We start from the raw sequence: 19,626 nt of genomic DNA, 5'->3' as shown, positions 1-19,626 counted from the left end.
AGGCTACCAAGTTGCCTGATTTATTTCTTTCCATACTGAAAAAAGAAAACATTTGTATCTGTTCAGGAAAGATTTCAGGTTGTTTTTTATTCTAAACATATTCTGCATTTTTTAGTGGTAACAATTTTTCCTCTTGGATGGCATCTATGCAGTTCATTACCATTTTCGAGAAATCCAAACATTTAAGCAACTTAAGTCTAAATTGAACCCAAGCTGTTCATTTTGGAATACCTTCTCCCCACGCCAACCCCACCACTAGGCAATAAATCTTGGATTTGCTTTTTTCCCTTATTCATCCAAATCAGTTTTTAATAATAGTCTGTGGGAGGTTGGTGGGGGGGGTGGTTAGACTGTATTTTTATGAGAAGTTTCGAGTTTGCATAAAAAGTAAATGGAAAGTACAGAGTCCTCACCCTCTAACTCTACCCCCACCTCCCAGTTTTCCCTACTGTTTACATTTTGCATTAGTGTGGTATATTTACTACAATTGACAAGCCACTATTGATACATTCTTATTAGCTAAAGTCCATAGTTGACATTAGGGTTGACTCTTTGTGTTGTACATTCTATAGGTTTTTGACTAGTGTATAATGACATGTATCTGCCATTACAGTATCATACAGAATAGTTCCACTGCCTTAAAAATCCTTTGTGCTCCACCAGTTCATCCCTCTCTGCCCCACTCAAAGACCCTGGCAAATAACAATCTTTTTACTGTCTCCATAGTTTTGCCTTACTCTGTAAGTTTTTTAGCCAAATATAAGACAGGGAACAATTCAGCAAGGGTGGTGTCAGAGAGGTAAAATCAAGGGGATTTAATAATTTATCTTCAAACATGTTCAATTATAGGATGGAAACTACATGATTTTCACCAACAATAGATGCTTTTATTTATTGTTTTTATTCAGTGAACATTACCTGATAACATGCTATGTGCCAACATTGTTTTGGGCGCCAGAGGTGACAGTAATAAGTATACAGACAGGATCTAACCTCGTGGAGTTTACATTCAAATTGAGGAGTAAAAGAGGACAGAAATTAAAAAGTTCAAGCAAAGTATTTTTCAATACTGCTAAGCAGGAAGATGGAAATAAAACATGGCTATGTGACAAAGGGATGGATGGAGAGAATAGTTAGGGAAGGCTTTTCTGAGAAAATGGCATTTGAGCTAAGAATTAAGCGATAAGGAGGAATAAATTATAGTGTTCCATTGCACAGTAGTGACTATAGTTAACAATAATATATTGTATATTTCCAAACAGCTAGAAGAGGTGGTGTCGGTGGTATAGTGGTAAGTACAGCTGCCTTGCAATATAGCCAGAAGAGAGGATTTTAAATGTTCTCACCACTAAGGAATAAATGTTTGAGGTGATGGATATGCTAATTACTCTAATTTGATCATTACACATTGTATACATGTACGGAAATATCACACCATACCCCATAAATATGTGCAAAGAAAGCCAGTGTGGCTGGAAGAGGGTGAGCAAAATAGAGGGTGTGGGAATGAGGCTGGAGAAGCAGATGAGACTGGAGAGGCAGGTGAGGTTGGGGAAGGCAGGTGAAGCTGGAGAGGCAAATAGGCTAGAAAAGGCAGATGAGACTGGAGATGCAGGTGAGACTGGGACAAGCTGGTGAGGTTGGGAGAGGCAAATGGGGCTGGGGAAGCAGGTGACAGAGGCAGGTGAGGCTGGACTGGCAGGTGAGGTTGGGAGAGGCAGGTGAGGCTGGAGATGCAGGTACGGTTGGGAGAGGCAGTAAAACTAAAGAGGCAGATGAGGTTGGGAGAAGCAGGTGAGGCTGGAGATGCAGGTGCAGTTGGGAGCGACAGGTAAAACTAAAGAGGCAGGGGAGGCTGGAGAGGCAGGTGAGGTTGGGAGAGGCAGGTGAGGCTGGAGAGACAGGTGAGGTTGTGAGAGGCGGATGAGGTTGGGAGATGTAGTGAGATTGGGCAAGGATGGAGAGGCAGGTGAGGTAGACAAGCAGGGGCAAATCATAAATGACCTTAAAAAGCCACAGTCAGGAGTTTCCGTTTTATTTTAATGGAACCCACTGGAGGATTTTAAGCAGGAAAGTGACTTGATTTGATCTGTTTTTGTTTTATTTTATTTTACTTTTTATTTGAGATTGCATCTTGCTCTGTCACTCAGGCTAGAGTGCAATGGCGCAGACTCGGCTCACTGCAACATCTGCCTCCCAGGTTCAAGCGATTCTCCTGCCTCAGCCTCCCAAGTAGCTGGGATTACAGGCGGGTGCCACCATGCCCGGCTAATTTTTGTATTTTTAGTAGAGACGGGGTTTCACTATGTTGGCCAGGCTGGTCTCAAACTCCTGACTTCAGGTGATCCACCCACCTCGGCCTCCTAAAGTCCTGGGATTGCAAGTGTAATCCAGTCCCTTGATCTATGTTTTTAAATGTTCACTCCAGATCTGAAGAGATCTTAGAAGACCTATTTAAAATTAATACACAGTAATACACTAAGAGCATTAAAGATGCCAACCAACACAATGCAAATCCTAGAAGGTAAAAATGGTGTTTTAATTTCAAGGCCAATATCATCATTACATGTATCTGTCCCTACCCACCCCATCCCCCAAAATAAATACTCAACAGAGATGTCAATGGTGTTTTTAATCACTTTTGAATTCTACCAAGTTTACCATGTGGTATAAGGATATTTACACTCAATTCCCTCCCAAAATGGTTTCCCATAGAGAACTGTACATGAAAGACTTCATTATAAGTATTTCTGCTTCCACCGTAGCCTTTTATTTTAATCTTTGGAAACCATGCTCTGCCTGCAATTACAATTTGCATTTTAATAATACAGATGAGAAAAGGCTAATATTTCAGTCTTGGCTTCGGCAGATAAAACTGAAAAAATAAGACACTATCAGACACTCGGGGGTGTGAAATGGAAATTGCCCAGCCCCAGACCAGGTATCCTTCTGCTTAATACAGGCCAGCTTCAGGGACCTCCCTCACCATGAATGATTTCTCTTTCTTAGCTTAAAAGAGAAGTGGAGGAATAAGTGATTTCTACTGTCTGTCTCTATGGCAACTAGTACCCTAATTTCACCTCTTAGATGGCAATTATACCTATTCACTGAATAGCTTTCAGTCCCCATTTTTATGATGAAAAAATTGATTTCATGAAAAATGAGATACAGGTAATAGGTAAACTTTTCCCCTAGCAACCATGAAGTACATTTTATAAGAGGTATGGTCATTCATAAGCAGAACATGCCCTGTGGAAATTTTTCTTTTTCATTCGTAGAATGTTTATCTCCAGTATCTTTCTTCTACTTGTTTTTTAATGATAAAATCTTCATCTTTTCTTCCTTAAGGTTTATTTTATTCAATTATAAAATTAGTTGGGTTCATTATAAAGAGTTTGGTGAATACAGAAAAAATATAGAAAAGCATAAATAAGAAAATAAAATTCACTCTCATATAAAAACATTCACTATTAATAACTTGCTAGCAACTTAGGGGCATATACATAGAAATGTAATTTAAATCCTATTTCCCATTTTATTGTAATCAAATTTTCTACAAAACATTGTAAGGACTTCTCCATACCATTAAATATTCTTCTAACACATGATTTTAATATCTTCAAAGGAATCTATAATATAGATTATTATATTTCACTTAGCTAATCTTTCTATGTTGACATTATTAACATAAATGTTTATGCATCTCTCTACTGGCTTAGAATAAATCCAAGAAAAGGAACTCTATAGATCAAACTTATAAGCATTTTAAATTGTATTGCCAATTGTTTCTCCAAGAAATATTATATCAATTTATTTTTCCACTAGAAGTAGATGAATGAGAGTATCCATTTCCTTAAATTCTTGATCAGAGGTACTATTTTTAAAGAGAAAAAACGTCAGTTTAATGGTGAGGGGAATATCTTACTATATTTTCTTAATTTCTAATTAAAAACTTATTTTAAAGTTAAATGTTTTTAATTTTTCATTGTTATTGGGTGGGGGGTAAGTGAATTGCCTATTCACCTCTGTAGCAGACTATTGGTTGTCCCTTAATACCCATTCTCCCCTTATTTCCTAATAACAGAAGAGACAACATTTAGCATATAGCCCCTTGAAATGATATTTTCCATTCTCCTTTGCAACCAAGTGTGGCTATGTGTCAACTCCAGGCTGATGAAATAAAAGCAAACATGATCTATTCTATTCCAGAGAAATGTCCTTAAAGGAAGAAGCTATGTCTTAACATCTTTTCATCACTCCTGATGGTTGGAATGCAGATATTATGGCTGGAGCTCAGCACCCATTTTGGACCATGAGGATAAGGGGTACATTCTAGGAATTAGCTGAAAAATATAGATTCCATAACAATTTTGTCTCAACCATCATAAGGCAGCACTGAGACATGTTTACTTCCCATAGGTATATAATTAAATGGTTATATTGCACTCTAAAGTCATTTAGATGGTGAGTGTACATATTTTTGAGGGTTTTTTAATAATTCATTCCTTGTTAAAGCAGAATTTTCCACTTATAACCTGTGCAGCTCCAGGTTCAAGTCATTTTCTCAGAGTTTTCCACTGAGACTTAGCAGAAGCTGAATGGGCCGGCTCTGCATGCTACCTCCAATCCATGTTTCAAAGGTAGTCACCCTGTGTTATTCACTGGAGTTCCACAGAGGAGTCCCTGCTCTTTGTGATTTCACACACACACACAGATAAAAAAAATATGGAGTCGCAATTTCCTACCAGATCATAAGCAGCCAGCATCTTTTTCTGCACATCTGGAATTGCACCCAGAGGCTCCAGGTAAGGAAAGCTGTCTTTCATCACAAGTGAGACTGAAGGAGTATTGTCACTGGTGATGAGCCGAGATGACAGAGTTAACAGGCACTGCTTCAGACTGGCAATTGGAGGGAGTCCACATAGTTCCTTAATAGACACGATTGCGTTCTGTGAGGAAGAAAACATGGAATCACACTTCTGACCACCTGACACATCACCGCCGGCACTCCCAGGTTTACAGAAAAGTATATTCATTTTTAAAAGATAATACAGAGGGCTAATTCATGACTATACTCCATCTTGCTCAATTTTTAGCAATCACCACAAACATCCCATGAAAGCAAAGCAGAGTGGGACACAAGGCTATGCAGTGCTTTTCAAAGCAGACCACTGGGATAGTCACACAACTAAGTACTGGCTGATCATGAATGTCATGTTTGATTTGTATCATGGTGATCAGGAAAACATAATGGCAGGGGTTGTATACTGGAGTGCATTTCACTTGGGCTTTTTTCCTCAAGGTAGCAGGATGCTACTGCTCACCACCTTCCATCTGACTAACCAATGGCATTCCTTTGTCGCCTCATCAGAAAGGCACCTGACAGACACACACACTGAAAGCACATTTCATGTAGAGCTACATTTGTCCATGTTACAGTCTTTTCAAAAAATTCATTTGAAATAGAAATTATGACTATTTTACATTTCACCCACAGTGAACAGTACCTAACTTATTTGGTGTCTCATGAATTTCATGACAATGATCACCTTCATTTTTCTTCTGATTAGACTCCAAATAATCCTTAACCCCAAAGACTTTATGTTAAGATAATATGAACTACCAACGCTACCTGGATACACTTTATCTATAACTCTTTTATGTATTTTAAATACATAATATAAAATATGCAAAGTACATATTTCAAGAATTATATAAAATATGTAAAGTCTAATCTATAAAGTTAAGTGCAGAAATGGTTTATAACTAATCTAACATAGGGATTTATAATAGTACTAGAATTATGTCAGAAAAAGTTACATAGAATATGCTGATATTTGGACTCTATTTTTTAAATGGTGGCTAAGGTAACCTACCACAAGTATTTAACTGTGCCATGGGTTTGTGGTTCTGCATCACATGAATGATAATGGTAATGGATTTTGGTATTAGGCAATCCTGGATTTATTTTCTTTAATTTTTAACTTTTGCAGGTACATAGTAGGTATATATATTTGAGGTACATGAAATGTCTTGATACAAGCATGCAATATGAAATAAGCACATCATGAAGAGTGGGGTATGCATCCCCTCAAGCATTTATCCATTGAGTTGCAAACAATCCAATTAGACTCTTTAAGTTACTCTAAAATGTACAAGTTATTATTAACTATAGTCACCCTGTTGTTCTATTAAATACTGGTGGTCCTGGATTTAAAGGCTAACATTGCTATTTGTTAACTTGCAATATTTAGGAAATGCATTAACTTTTCAAATTTATTATCTATCTTGAAAACAGGGATTTTTGGTGAGGATTATTATAAACACATCAGCTAAAGAAATAAAGCGAATTGAATAATATCCACTTTGCACATTGCAGGTACTCGGTGAATATCTGTTATTGTTTGCATCTCAATAACACTAGCCTAATAAGTATATTAAGTAATTTTTTTAAGTTTACCACTGTCTGATTATAAGCATTAATGAAGGAAAGAAAACTTAACATTGAATTTCTAAATGTTGAGGCTAGTCAATTTCCATATACTCTAATTTTACTCTAATAATAATCTTGCGATAAGTGTAACTATTTTTCTTACCTTATGTGGAGAATATTGATGATCAGAGACCTGAAATAATTTGTTCAAGATCACACAGGGATAGATTTGATCAAGAACCCATGTTCTTTCAATTAAACCACATTTCTAAGACAAGGTTAAATATTTTTCAACAAGTTTGAGTGCCGATTTTTTTTGTTTAGTTTTACTTGTTCTTGTGGGGAGTAATTTATTATTGTTGTCATTATACATAATTTAAAACTAAAAAGTAACCTAATAAACATTATGCTTGTTTTATATCACTTCAAATTCTCTTTCATGTTCATATATGCAAATATGTTATATATACACTGGTAATTAGTATGTGTATGTTTGTATAAATTTTTTATATATTACACACATATATTGTATATTCTACTTTGTTCCCATTGTTTCAGATGCACATTTCCATATATTGATTCAGTTTTGTACTAAGGATATTTAATATACAGCATTTTGCTACATCTCAGTTCAGTCCAAACTTAACTTAGCATTCACAGTTAGAAACATAAAATATATCTGTGTTATCACAGACAATACTGCACTTAGTTCAATGGTACACAGGTTTACACATCTTCCTTTCTTTTTATTTTGAGACAGGGTCTTGTTCTGTTGTTGCCCAGACTGGAGTGCACTGGTACAATCACAGCTTACTGCATCATTGACCTCCCAAGCTCAAGTAATCCTCCCATGTCAGCCTCCTGGGTAGCTGGGACTACACGTGCTCACCACCACACCTGGCTAACTTTCGTGTTTTTTAGAAATACAGGGTTTCACCATGTTTCCCAAGCTGGCCTCGAACTCCTGGCCTCAAGTGATCCACCTGCCTCAGCCTCCCAAAGTGCTGGGATTACAGGCATGAGTCACCACACCCAGACTTAAACAATCTTTCTAATAAATTTTTGCAAATCAGATTATTAATAAAACATTAGAAGGGTAGGAATAAGCAGGCATAGGGAAGGAGAGTGTGAGATGTTTCTCCTACCTGCATATTTTCTCTCATATCTATGGCTTCTCGTAATGGATGAACTGCTATTTTAAAGGTGTCATCAATGGTTTTAAGACCGATATTCCTGAGCATGGTATATTCCCGAACTTTCTTCCCCATTCTCACTGAAAGACTGCGCTTTTGTGCCTTTCCTCCTCCACTTCGATTAGTTATTGCTATGTGGACAAAAAGGGTTACGTGCTCCATGATGTCACCCACAAAAGAACGCAGGGGAACATGCCGATATCCAGGCTGCAAACATTCAAATGGTATCGTATATTGCCCTATAAACTCATCCCCAATGTAGTCATCATCCAGAACAACAAAACGGATCATGGCCAGCTCAGGTAGGTTTACTTGGAACTCAAAAGTTTCATCAAAAATAGGATTATCACTGTTTTGCTGTACAGTTTTAGTTCTTTGTTCCGAACAATCCGCTGGAATTCCGTGTATCTCTATACAAACATAGGGATCTATGACATCCCCTTTGGCACAAGCTCCCTTGGGCTTTGGGAAATTCTGACCACTGATGATCTTGATATGAAGAGCTAGAGGAGACACCCCAGGTAGAATGCCCTTTGTATTTGCACTGAAGTAAGAAACTTCATCTCGCATGATAGACGGCCTTAGAACATAACCACATCCCCCGTTTTGAAGAAACCAGCCCGTGTGAAGGTCCATCATTGGACCCGGAGTCTGAAAATTCATTGCTACAATCTGACAGCCACAATTCCAAAAGTCCTGTGGATTCAAGTTACTGGAATCGATTCTCATGGCACTTGGATAGATCCTTGATAAGAACTTCTTATTATAATTAACAAAATCCTCTGGGTACTCATTTGCAATGCGGCTGGCCTCTGTTTCACTAAATGAACACATTTCCCAATAGTTTTGGCTTTTCATAGATAGTTCAAAATCCCTGTACTGAACAGATTTACAAATAGATACCAAGTCAGAGAGCTCCCTACAGAGTCGGATTTGTTTCTGCTCACCATTGTAATCTACCGACATCCTTCGAGACATTTCAGCTTCTTCATCTTCATCTGTTACTTCTCCTTCTAACACATCTGGATCAGAAGGCAACTTCTTTCCTTTCACAATGATCATTCTTTTTAATTTTTCTGGTGATGGGAGGTAGGATTCTGAGGGCAAAGGTGCTTCAGTATAGAGTTTATTGCCAAAGACCTTTTTCATCTGTTGAACCATTACCTTCTGCTGCGACAAGGAGCAGTGATTTCCCAAGCAAAGAATGAGTGGGTATTCAGAAGCAACAAAGGCAAATTTATTTATTACCTCTATGACACTTCGAAAGGAAACATGGGTTGTCATGTTATTTCGATTACAAAGGATTGGTTCATTATCTGAACCATCACTTACATCGAGTTCAATGCTTCGACAGCCCATTTTCAAAGCTCTAACGTACCCATTGATGTCAGCTGGCCCCCTGAACTGGTCTTCTATTAGATAGGTGTTATGAGAGGCATTGATATAGTAGTGAGATAATGGCTGGGTCATATCTTGGGCAACCTTCTTTTGCTCAGGATCAAAAATGTCACATTCTGATGACAATAAATACTGGGTAAAGCCATCAATTGCAAGAAACCCTTTTTGACGTCCGTCTTCAGAAAGTTCGTATCTCCTTATGATGTCTAAGCACATATCCTCGGTGATATGGGTGACTCCTTGCTCAGCTTCTAAAAAGAGCCTGAGATCATTGGCATCCAAATATTCTTTGTTTTTGGATATCTGTACAAGTAAGAAATACACTTCTGGCCTGGTGCAAAGTTCACAAAAAGCTTCACAAAATTCCTCTTCGGTCACGCGGGTGGTTAGTTTTTCCTTGCTCTTCTGGATTTCTTTAAACTTTAACCTGATCTTGGCTTCCTTCAGAGTAGGGTTGAGTTGTTTTATTAACTCTACAGAGGTGTCTTCCAACATAATCCCATTCCCATCAACATCTGCTGCTTCAAACACTGTTTTCAACCACATGAACCGTGGTGTGTTCTGGTTGCCCTCCATAAAATCAAGAGGCTGCTTACTTCGAGAAACCAGGTACCGTAACCCAGACACCCAGATGTTTGCCACATCTGCTGAATTGGCAACTAGGTCCAGAGACTCATAGTTTTCCCCATGGAGTATGGAAAAGGCACAGTCCTCACAGATCTGGTCAGCAAGGCCATTGTTTCTAAATGTTTCCGTGTTTTTCCCCAGTCTGATCTCTTTTATGGCAGAAATATCAAGCTTGGCTTTCTCGAGGTCTTTCTTTGAAGGTTCCCAGCGAAGAGCTTGGAGGTCTGTGTCCAGAGTGAAAAAACGGTTGTAAATGCGAGAATTTGGCCGGACTTTCTTCAACTCACAGCCAGCTTGCATGAAGCTGATGCAGTCATTTGCACTGCTAATTTTCTTTTCTGATGGCATGCTGCTGAAAGACACGGTTTTCTTTCTTCCACCACATTTTTGGTTTGAAGGATCCTGTAAAATAATTTGAAAAGAATGAATCAATTTCCTTTAGAAAACAGACAAATTCAGTAACACTCTATGAACTCCTCAAACTTCAATTCACATATTGTGATTATTTAAACAGAGGCTAGCCTAAAGTTTACCTTTTCACTGTTTCAGAAAAGAGAAATTGCTAAGAAAGCTGAAATTATAGGATTCAGGCAAAAACTTGTTTTTCAAATGTCTGTGTGGCCTTTGAAACAAAATCAAGTATTAAGTACAAATCACTCTGATTTGTTCATTAAAGCAGATTTCTTAAGAACCTCATGCTGGTGCCTCAACTACCTGGCTCAACTCCCAATAGATATGTAAAAGAAATAAAGCTGTATTTTTTTTAAAGGTTTCCTCATTTATACTTTGCAGCCTTTTAAAGGTTTTCTTAAAGTTGATTTAAATAAAAGGTTTTACCTTAACATACTTTGTACCACAAAGTGCTTAACTGAACAGCTTAACTAGAAATCACGTTTTTTTCCTCAAGCTATTTCAAGGTGTCTTGAAAGTCAAATTGAGAGCTAACAATAGCCAATCACTCTCATTTGAGCAAATTTTCAAACTGAGGTAAACAATTTGATTTTAACATTATAGGAATTCACACCTGCATTTCAGTGTAATGTTATTAGCAGGCACAGCTTAAACCAAACAGAAATATGAATGGCTCTACTAACTTTTTAAGGTTCTTCCAATATAAGTTAAATTTCAAAGCCCTTTGCCAGAAGATTTTACAGGGAACACTTGCACCTTGCAAATGCCATTTCTGGAAGTGTCCTTGGACCTTAGTGTTATAGAATTCCAGTTTCCTCAGCCCATTTCACCCTTCCCTGACCAACAGGGCCAACAGTCATCAAACTCCATCCATTTAGAAGAGGGTATCTTAAGCAGGTTTATTATTTTTTGAGGCTGTTTCCTTCTTGATTGTATCTAGGCCTTCTCACCTATCGTCCTTCCTAAAATATAGTTCCAGTCCCCTGAATACTCATGAGATGATGGATTTCATTTCAGTCTTGGACTGTCCACTGTGTCTATCATTCCCAATTCATTTACACTGAATATCTGGCTGATGCCACTTAAACTGAGTATTTCTTTATACTAGTCTCTGTTCTGACCACAGACTCAATTAATGATGCTCCCAACCACAGCCCAATTCATGTGATTGCCCCAGGAACAAATTTCCCAAAAGCGTAGTAATGCACGTTTACCATGCCCAATTTTATAGGCATGCCAAAGAGTCAGCAAAATGTAGAGTGCAAAGTACCTTGTCCTTGGAGCAAAAATAACATTTTTTCTTTTTTTTGACAGAATCTTGCTCTGTCGCCCAGGCTGGAGTGCAGTGGCGTGATTTCAGTGCAATGCAACCTCCGCCTCCCGAGTTCAAGCAATTCGCCTGCCTCAGCCTCCCGAGTAGCTGGGATTACAGGCACGTGCTATCATGTTCTTGAGTTGCAATTATTCCACTCCCTAAATACATGACCTTGAGTGAGTCACTTAACCTCTCTCAATCTTAATTTCTGACAGGAATTAGTAATCTTTTTATATAACATAGTGTCATTGTGAGACTGAAAAGAGAAAATGTGTGTGACTGTTCTCTATAAACTGTAAGCGCTTGAAATATTATGCTTTTCAAAGGAAGAGGAGCATTGCCTTTCACACCCAGTAACTGTAGGACTATGAGTAGGTACTGACCAGGATATTGGGTGTTTATACAGAAGTTAATTCATTCCTGACTTCCAAACATTTCAAACAAATCTTCAGTGATAAATTGAAAATATTTTTAAAACAACCACATGAGATTACTATTTCAAATACTGAAAAGTACAGCCAAAGTAGTCTGGACCGTATCCTGCATTGGAAATATTATAAAACAGGGTAGAATATCTTCTCTGGGGCCTCACTTCATCAGTTCTGCCTATATAAGCCTGCCTATCTTATGATTCAGAAAAGACAGGATAATTTATTATTCAATTGACTAAAACCCTACCCATGAAAAGGAAACAAAATTTGCTTTAGTTATGAGATGTTGGTGGGATGATTCATTGACTCTAATATATATCAGATCTTCAAGTGACAATGATATAAATTACCCAATTTAGGTTACAGAATATTGCCTGTTGGTGCCCTGGCATTTAACAACTTAGCTCCTGCATTTACAAAGAGTTGCTGTTTTTAATTATCCTATAGTGGTCAGTTTCCTCATCCTTAAGTTAAAAAACATCTATAAATCTTTAGCTATTTATACACAGATGCTCTATTAGAACACATTTAAATTTGTCACAACCCAAATGCTCAGAAATATCAGATGTTTATGTGTATTTTTCCACACCATCAAGGCAGGCACCTAATGGCATTGCTGAGATGGGATTAATCTACCAAGTAAAATAAAGAAGAAAACTGTGAATTCTGATGGTAAATGAGACTGTGACTCAGCTTTCAAAGCTAACCATTTGACTTGCCTTTTAAGCTAATGAGAGCTTTCACATTAAAAATGATTTTTATATAAGCAGTTCATGTTCCAAATAGAATAGTTGTCAGCAGAGTGACAAAATCTCTAATAGTTTCTAACAAATATTAAATGGGAAATTAATGCTACTCTAAATGAATGTATATGGTTCCTATACCCCAAGTATGATATTACGCTAGCATTCTCCACAGTCTATCGCTCTGCTACTGACTTGAGCCACTGTTTATCTGTAAGAACAAAACCACTCTTGTCCGAATAGCTTTCTCTTACAAGGCTCTTCTCTGCCATATCTCCTTAAATCAAGACATTCCCTCCTAGAATGACAAGCCTTCAAGAAATACATGTTTTACCTCTAGCCTGCAAAAGAATCCACCTGCCCATAATGCTTATTTCTTGCTTTGACCCATAATTCCTACATGATTATAAAACTTATATGAAAATCCCACCTAAAACTTGGAACCAGTAAAAAGATATGATTCTTAGGTTGTCATCTTACAAAGGACAGAATCCAAAGTCATTCCAAGTCTCCAAATGAGCTAAAACTTGGCCAGAGCATGTGTGAACAAATAATTATCTTGTCTGCTGATGACTACAGAGCCAAGATTACATACATTCAAAATACGCTGGAAAAGGTTCAGGGCTCTGATATTTCTCCAGGTCTGCCACAGGAAAGGAAAATGTCTGGATTCAGAGAGCAATCACGCTGTTCTTTCAATAGCCATGCTATTGGCTCTGACAGGTTGGGAGGAGGGGAGATGGAAATGGTGCCTCAGCGGAGAGAAGGGTGGATGACTCCAAATCTCCTTCTAAGCTTTACCACCACCAGAGTCCTACACCCCTACATCTGTATTCCCTCAAGAAGATCTTGGCAGATTGGTGGTGAGAAAGTAGGAATTTTAAGGTAAACAGACTAGAAAAAGTTGAAGGTTGGGTATCAGTTTTCCATCTTGGTAAATACAAAACATAATTATGACGATGATGATTGAATGAGAGTCAATTCTCTCTTAACACAATTCAACTATATGCTTAAAAATGGTTAAATGGTAAATTTTATGTTATGTATGTATTGGGAAGATGGGTACTTTTGGCACTTTCCAAAAGAAATCAAGTTTATTATCAGTTCAGGTGTGCTCCAGCCAATGTCTAGCTCATTAGATGATTGAACTGATTCCAATGACCATAACATCTTTCCAGGAGATTTTCATAAACTACAAGGTCTTTCAGCTTATTTCAAAGCTAACTCTCCTCACATGAGAACGAAGGCAAGAGGCTGAAGTACCAATACCCTTTCCACCCAACTCCTGCCACACAACCAAAGTCTCTCTTTGAGCAGCTTACAACAAAAGACTTAAATTTATTAAGATAAATAGTGCATTGTCGTGCCTCTGTCCCCTAAATTAAAGCTTAACCTCATATTGTAGTTGAGTCCAATAATTAGTGAGACATTGGATTCAATCCTTTCTACTTCCTAACATTCTATGCATAAGTCTCCAAATTATCATTTCTCAACAAAGAAATCACATTTAAATAAGTTAAATTAAAAAAATAAACAAAATTGGGTTTATATGGTCTCTGAACATCTCTAAATAATACTTCACATTTTGGATCTACTGTCTTTTGAAATTAATCAATATCTTATAAAAGATTCAATCATCAGAATCAAGAAGAGTCTCATGAACTAGTAAAGCAATAGACAAATACTTTACTCTTTTGTTAAAACAACACAAGACTGATTTATCTATGAGCACTGTTTCTATTGTATTTATATCATAAAGATAATTTCTATCTAATCTTATGCTATAAGGTCTGATTTCTAAACTCAGAAATCATTTCAAAATACAAGGGGAAAATGGCCAAATGTCTTTTTAATTTTTAAATTATTTTCTACAACACTGTTGCTTATCTACTACTGTTAGGAACAGGATACCAATCATGATTAAATGAGACTCTTCACAACAGTAAAATATTTTCAGCTTCCTAAATATTTAATATTTTTAATAACTGTATTAAAATATTTAATAATTTTATTAAACTAAAATTGGAAACAAAGTTCAGATAAGCCAAATTAATAAACATTTCCATAAATTCCCATTGACATTTGCTTTCCCTAAGCCCAATAAGATTGGATATAATGCAAGCTCCTTAACCAAAATAAAAAAAAAAAATCATTTTTCTTCAAAACACATTGATAAGCCCCCAAAAAACTCTACTTATTCAATGCAGGTTTTGGATCTCAATCATAAAAATATTGAATTATTTCAATATAATTTCAGGAAAAAGTATACTGAAATTGCACAGAAAATGTGAATGTACCTAATGCTTATACACTTAGAAATGGTTATGTACTTAAGTGTACTTACACACTTAAAAATGGTTAAATTGTAACTTTTATGTTATGTATATTTTAACACACAGGGAAAAAAATGTACACTGAAGCACTGTACAAAAATTTAAAAGTGAGCAAAGGAAATACCAAGCCCAAGCTTCCCTGCCTTTGACCTCATGAGCTTATTTAAACATCTAATTATATCATCACATATACCTTTTGGTGTTTTGGCAAGTTGTTTTTAAGCAAACAGTTCTAAAATGATTCTTTGTTAGAACAAATTTACACAACTCTAAAGACTAGAAATCAAAACACCAGTTGTCAAACTGTGATGAAAAGGAATCCTTGTTTCATAACACTGAACTCCAGCTACATAGTGTAAGGAAGGGAAAGATTTATATTTGAAAAGTTCTCTTAAGAAATTATTAATAAAAATTTAATAGATTATACTAAAAGATAAGCATATAGGCACATAGGTTTGATTTTCACCATAGGGACCCTATCTGTTCTTATATACAACCTATACACTATAAAAATATGCTATTCATTCTGGTTTTGTGAAGTTCCAAGCAAAACTGAGAAACAAAAATTTGGTTGATACATGACATTCTCAAAGGATGGTAGACAATATACAATCTAGAATCCAGATAAGCTCCAACCTTGGATATTGAGAGGCCTCTGGTCTTATTCTTCATTTATTCATTTGACAAACAAGAATAGGTACCTACTCTGTGATAAAGGCTAGCACATTACAGAGTTTGGAGGAAACTGATAAGGTTTCATTTTTATCTTAGATATATCACTCTGCATATGTGCTAAAGGGATTTGACATGGACAAAACTGAAGACGGTATATTAGATGACTATTTCATTCAGCATTACAATAAAGAGATAGTGATGGCCTGAGCTAGATTCCTAATAAAAAGGATGAAGGTATTAGGTAGATTAGGAAGGTATCCTAATAAAAAGGATTCCTAATAAAAAGGATGAAGGGATTAGGTAGGTTCCTAATAAAAAGGATGAAGAAGAGCAGGAAATATCAAGAAACATGAGGTAAAACAACTTCTTGACTTAGTAAAGGATGACTTCTAGGTTTTTGGTTTGAGTGAGAAGTGAATGGAAATATTACTAAATGAGGTATGAAATATCAGGGGAAATGAAGTTGAAGCGGAAACTAAGTTTACTTTGGGCCATGGTGGGTTTTATATGACTATGGGCCATCTAGGTGAGGTTGTCCAATGGAAAGTTGGATATATGAGTCAAACCTTCAGGGAGAAGTCTGGGCTGCAGTTTCAGTGTTGAAAGTTATACCTGTAAAGGGATAAACAGAACCTTGAGCATAGTACAGTCACCTATTAAATAAAAGCAGTTGGAGATGGGCTAAACCCAGAGGAACACCAGTATTTAGAGGCTAGGCAGGAGAGAAGACCTAAAAGAAAAAAAGAGCTGAGGCGTAAGAAAACCAGGAGACTGAGCTTCCACAGAAGCCAAGACTAAAAGGAAGTGTGCTGGGAATTAAGATCTGAAGATAAGCTTACTGAATTCAGCAGCTAAGCAGTTACTGCTAACTTGGGCAAGAGAATGTCTTATGTTCCTTTTAAGATGCCTAGGATAGAGAACGAAATGAGACCCAAACTGCTGCCAAGACAAGACTGAGAGTAAAGGGTTCCAGGGAAGGAACAAAAGTCCTTCAGTGGGAAAGACAGCCAGGATGGCTACCATATACTAAGTGAGATAGAGGGGCCCCAAATGAGACTGAACAACAGGCAGAGGCAGAGAGTAATAAATCCAGGAGAGGGGTATCCTCAAAATTGTTGGCTCCACTAACCTGGATTGTGATCACAGAATGGAATTCATTTCTGATGCATACATTTTGCCTGTCCAATGGGCCTATGCCCAAAATCACATCCATGTTTGGCAGTTAAGTGGTCTGGAGAAAACCCATACCCATACACAAAGCCTAACAGTTCACACAAAATTCAAGATGGTGGGGGAGATGGGATCATCACTGTATCTGCTGCCTTCAAGTTTCAGAAAAGGGAAGTCTGCAACTGTAGAATTATACCATTAATTTCACGTTAAATTTTCCCAAGTTTTATTTCCATGGTCAACTCCAGTTACTTAATGCAGAGACACAAACAGGTGATGCACTTATTTATGGTTAACACCATGTGACTTACCCAGGGTCACTGTGTGATGCAGTGGGAGTGGAGGTCCTAATAGCCACTATTGAGAAGCAGCTCAACCATAGCCCAAGTAAACCATTGGCCTTCCCTAGTGGGTCCCTTATTGGTAAGGATCTGAACAGTTATTTTATGATCAATATAAAAAGCATTTATTGTCTACACCATCTTCTAAGTCAACAGAATTAATTAAAGGCAATGCTAAGTGTATGCATGCACATTTCTCTAGCCAAATTAAGTTCTATGTCTGAATTTACCATTAAATTTTATTTATAAGAGGTGATTCATTTAATAAAACGCACTAAAGCCATCTCCTTTAGGAAACCCACTCTGATATATATGCTGTGGTGGGGATGGGATACTAATTAAAATATAGGCAGCCAGTGACCCTCTAAATTTTACACATCTTCTCTGAAATGACTCTCTTCACTTGGAAGCAAAAATAATTGATGTTCAACAGGCAAAGCTAGCGATAGAGTGCAGAGAAAAAAAAAGAGTCCATTTCAGAGTGGTAGTTAGTACCATTGATTTGTTTTTGTTAAACAGAAGAAGCTTCCACTGTGCTGTACCTCACTGCAATCATTTGCTCATTAGAACTCATTAAGAAGGGACACTCTAAATAAAAGTGATTATCTCAAGCTCTTCTGCATTGTTTCCATCCAGTTAGGGTTTTTCTGCAAGAATGATTCTTATTATACACATCCCATGGATTATTTCAAATACAACTTTCATTTACACAAAGATTGACTGAACCCCTACTCTGGGCTATGCATTGTACAAGTGATTTGTTCTTTAAAAAATCATTAATCCCAACACTAATGTTGTCTGGAATAAATTTTAATGTATGAATTTTTGTAGCTAATTAAATCAGTAAATAAGAACAAAGATCATCAAATTTAATAATTAGAGCAAAATGTATAAAGAATGCTTCTAAATAAACAATAAAAACAGCTTTAAATAACATTAAAGATGTTCATGAGCCAAGCCCACAAAGGAGCATAAAAGGCTGATGATGCATATTAAACAGAAGTACTACGTCCTTTGTGGTGTCAGCTGCTTTCATGTAAAGGCCTTGTTTCTTATTTTAATCTTGTCAATCTCCTCTTGTATCCTTCCCAGTCCACTGCTTCGTATACAGTTATGAGATACGTGAACTTCCATTTTTCTAGTCAACAACATGGTCCTTTTCACTAATCCCACTGCTGCATGCAATGCGTAGTTTTGTTAATACTGTGCTTTAGCTGCGTCAATTTGAACAAAATGAGAGTGACAGCAATAAAGTTCATCTGACGATTTATTCAGCGGCCTCTGAGGAACGACTTGCGGCTATCAGTCCTGTTCCTCTAAGACAGATGTCTGCCTCACACTCAAAAACAATACATTTAAAATTAATAGGTAGCCTGCGCAACTCTTAGCAGAGGTGCCAAGAACCAAGTGGGCTTGGAGACTGAGATATGAGTCTGTCCTTCCTCAGGAGACCCCTGCACAGCAGGGCCCAGGAATCCTGGCGGAGCTTATGCCAGCAGTGACTGTTGTTTCTGGTGAGGATTAATTCGACGTTCTCTTGATGGAAAACAGGATGTCATGTCCCTTTAAAAGGAAAGTCAATGATGAAGGCTAGCTAAATGTATACTTTTAATACCTACACGGCTAATACATCTCTTTCAATGTATTGTTATAAAGATTAAATGTAATGCTCCAATTATTTCACAGGTATAAACATACAACTTGATGCTTAATTAGGGCATTCATCAGAAAATTATATGTAATTAGGTAGGCTTTCAAAGAGACGCATACTTTTATATTTTATTCTAATTAATGTTGCACATTTACTTAAAATTCTTAATCTGAAAAATTAAAATATCAACAAGAATAAAACATTATTAAATAGAGTTCATGTCACGAACATTCCTGACAAAATTTCCCACCTCTCTTTGTGTCCTATGTAGTGAGTTCACAGAATCGTTTTTCCTTCATTGTGACTTTTCAGTTTTTTTTGTTTTGTTTGTTTTGTTTTTTTGAGATGGAGTCTTGCTCTGTCGCTCAGGCTGGAGTGCAGTGGCGCGATCTCGGCTCACTGCAAGCTCCGCCTCCTGGGTTCACACCATTCTCGACTTTTCAGTTTTTAATGGTAACATTTACCCTCAACTATGACACACCAATATATTATTTTCATTGATTTTAGTCACTTTGGAGTCCAAATATATTCTTTAGTCATCTAAATTTGAATTAGCATATTTAAAACTGAAAAGGAAATACCCAATGTGCTTCAATATTATGTGAGTTTTGCCATTTATTATCATAGAGTGTTATTGGAGCTGAGTTTTAGAACAGATGTGATTTATAAAAATAAGAAAATCATTTACAGTTATACCAGCTTAAGTGGAAATAAGAGACATAATCAGCCTTTCTTCAGAGCACAAATTTTCATTAATGAAATAGTTTGAAAAATAGTCAACTCCCAGGAATTTATGGTTTTCTGTGCAACATTTGGTAAGGACAAAACTCCAGGTTATATGCATCACTTACAAATTCAACTCAATGACATATAAAATATATAACTACTAGTGGTATTTCTTAGAA

General features: G+C 36.9%; 1 protein-coding gene across 1 annotated transcript in view; it reads right to left on the bottom strand.

Annotated features, from left to right (window-relative positions):
• Positions 1-19,626, bottom strand: part of PLCL1 (phospholipase C like 1 (inactive)) — a 353,086-nt gene that overhangs the window by 61,370 nt on the left and 272,090 nt on the right. Inside the window, exons 2-3 of the mRNA XM_024243921.3 lie at positions 7,579-10,053; positions 4,746-4,949 (exon numbers count right to left, since the gene is read on the bottom strand). Of these exons, the coding sequence (XP_024099689.1) occupies positions 4,746-4,949; positions 7,579-10,053 (2,679 nt within the window). The remainder of the gene's footprint in view (positions 1-4,745; positions 4,950-7,578; positions 10,054-19,626) is intronic.

The sequence above is a fragment of the Pongo abelii genome, chromosome 11 (genome assembly GCF_028885655.2).
Source record: "Pongo abelii isolate AG06213 chromosome 11, NHGRI_mPonAbe1-v2.0_pri, whole genome shotgun sequence".
NCBI lineage: Eukaryota > Metazoa > Chordata > Mammalia > Primates > Hominidae > Pongo > Pongo abelii.
This window is presented reverse-complemented; position numbering and strand designations above follow the sequence as displayed.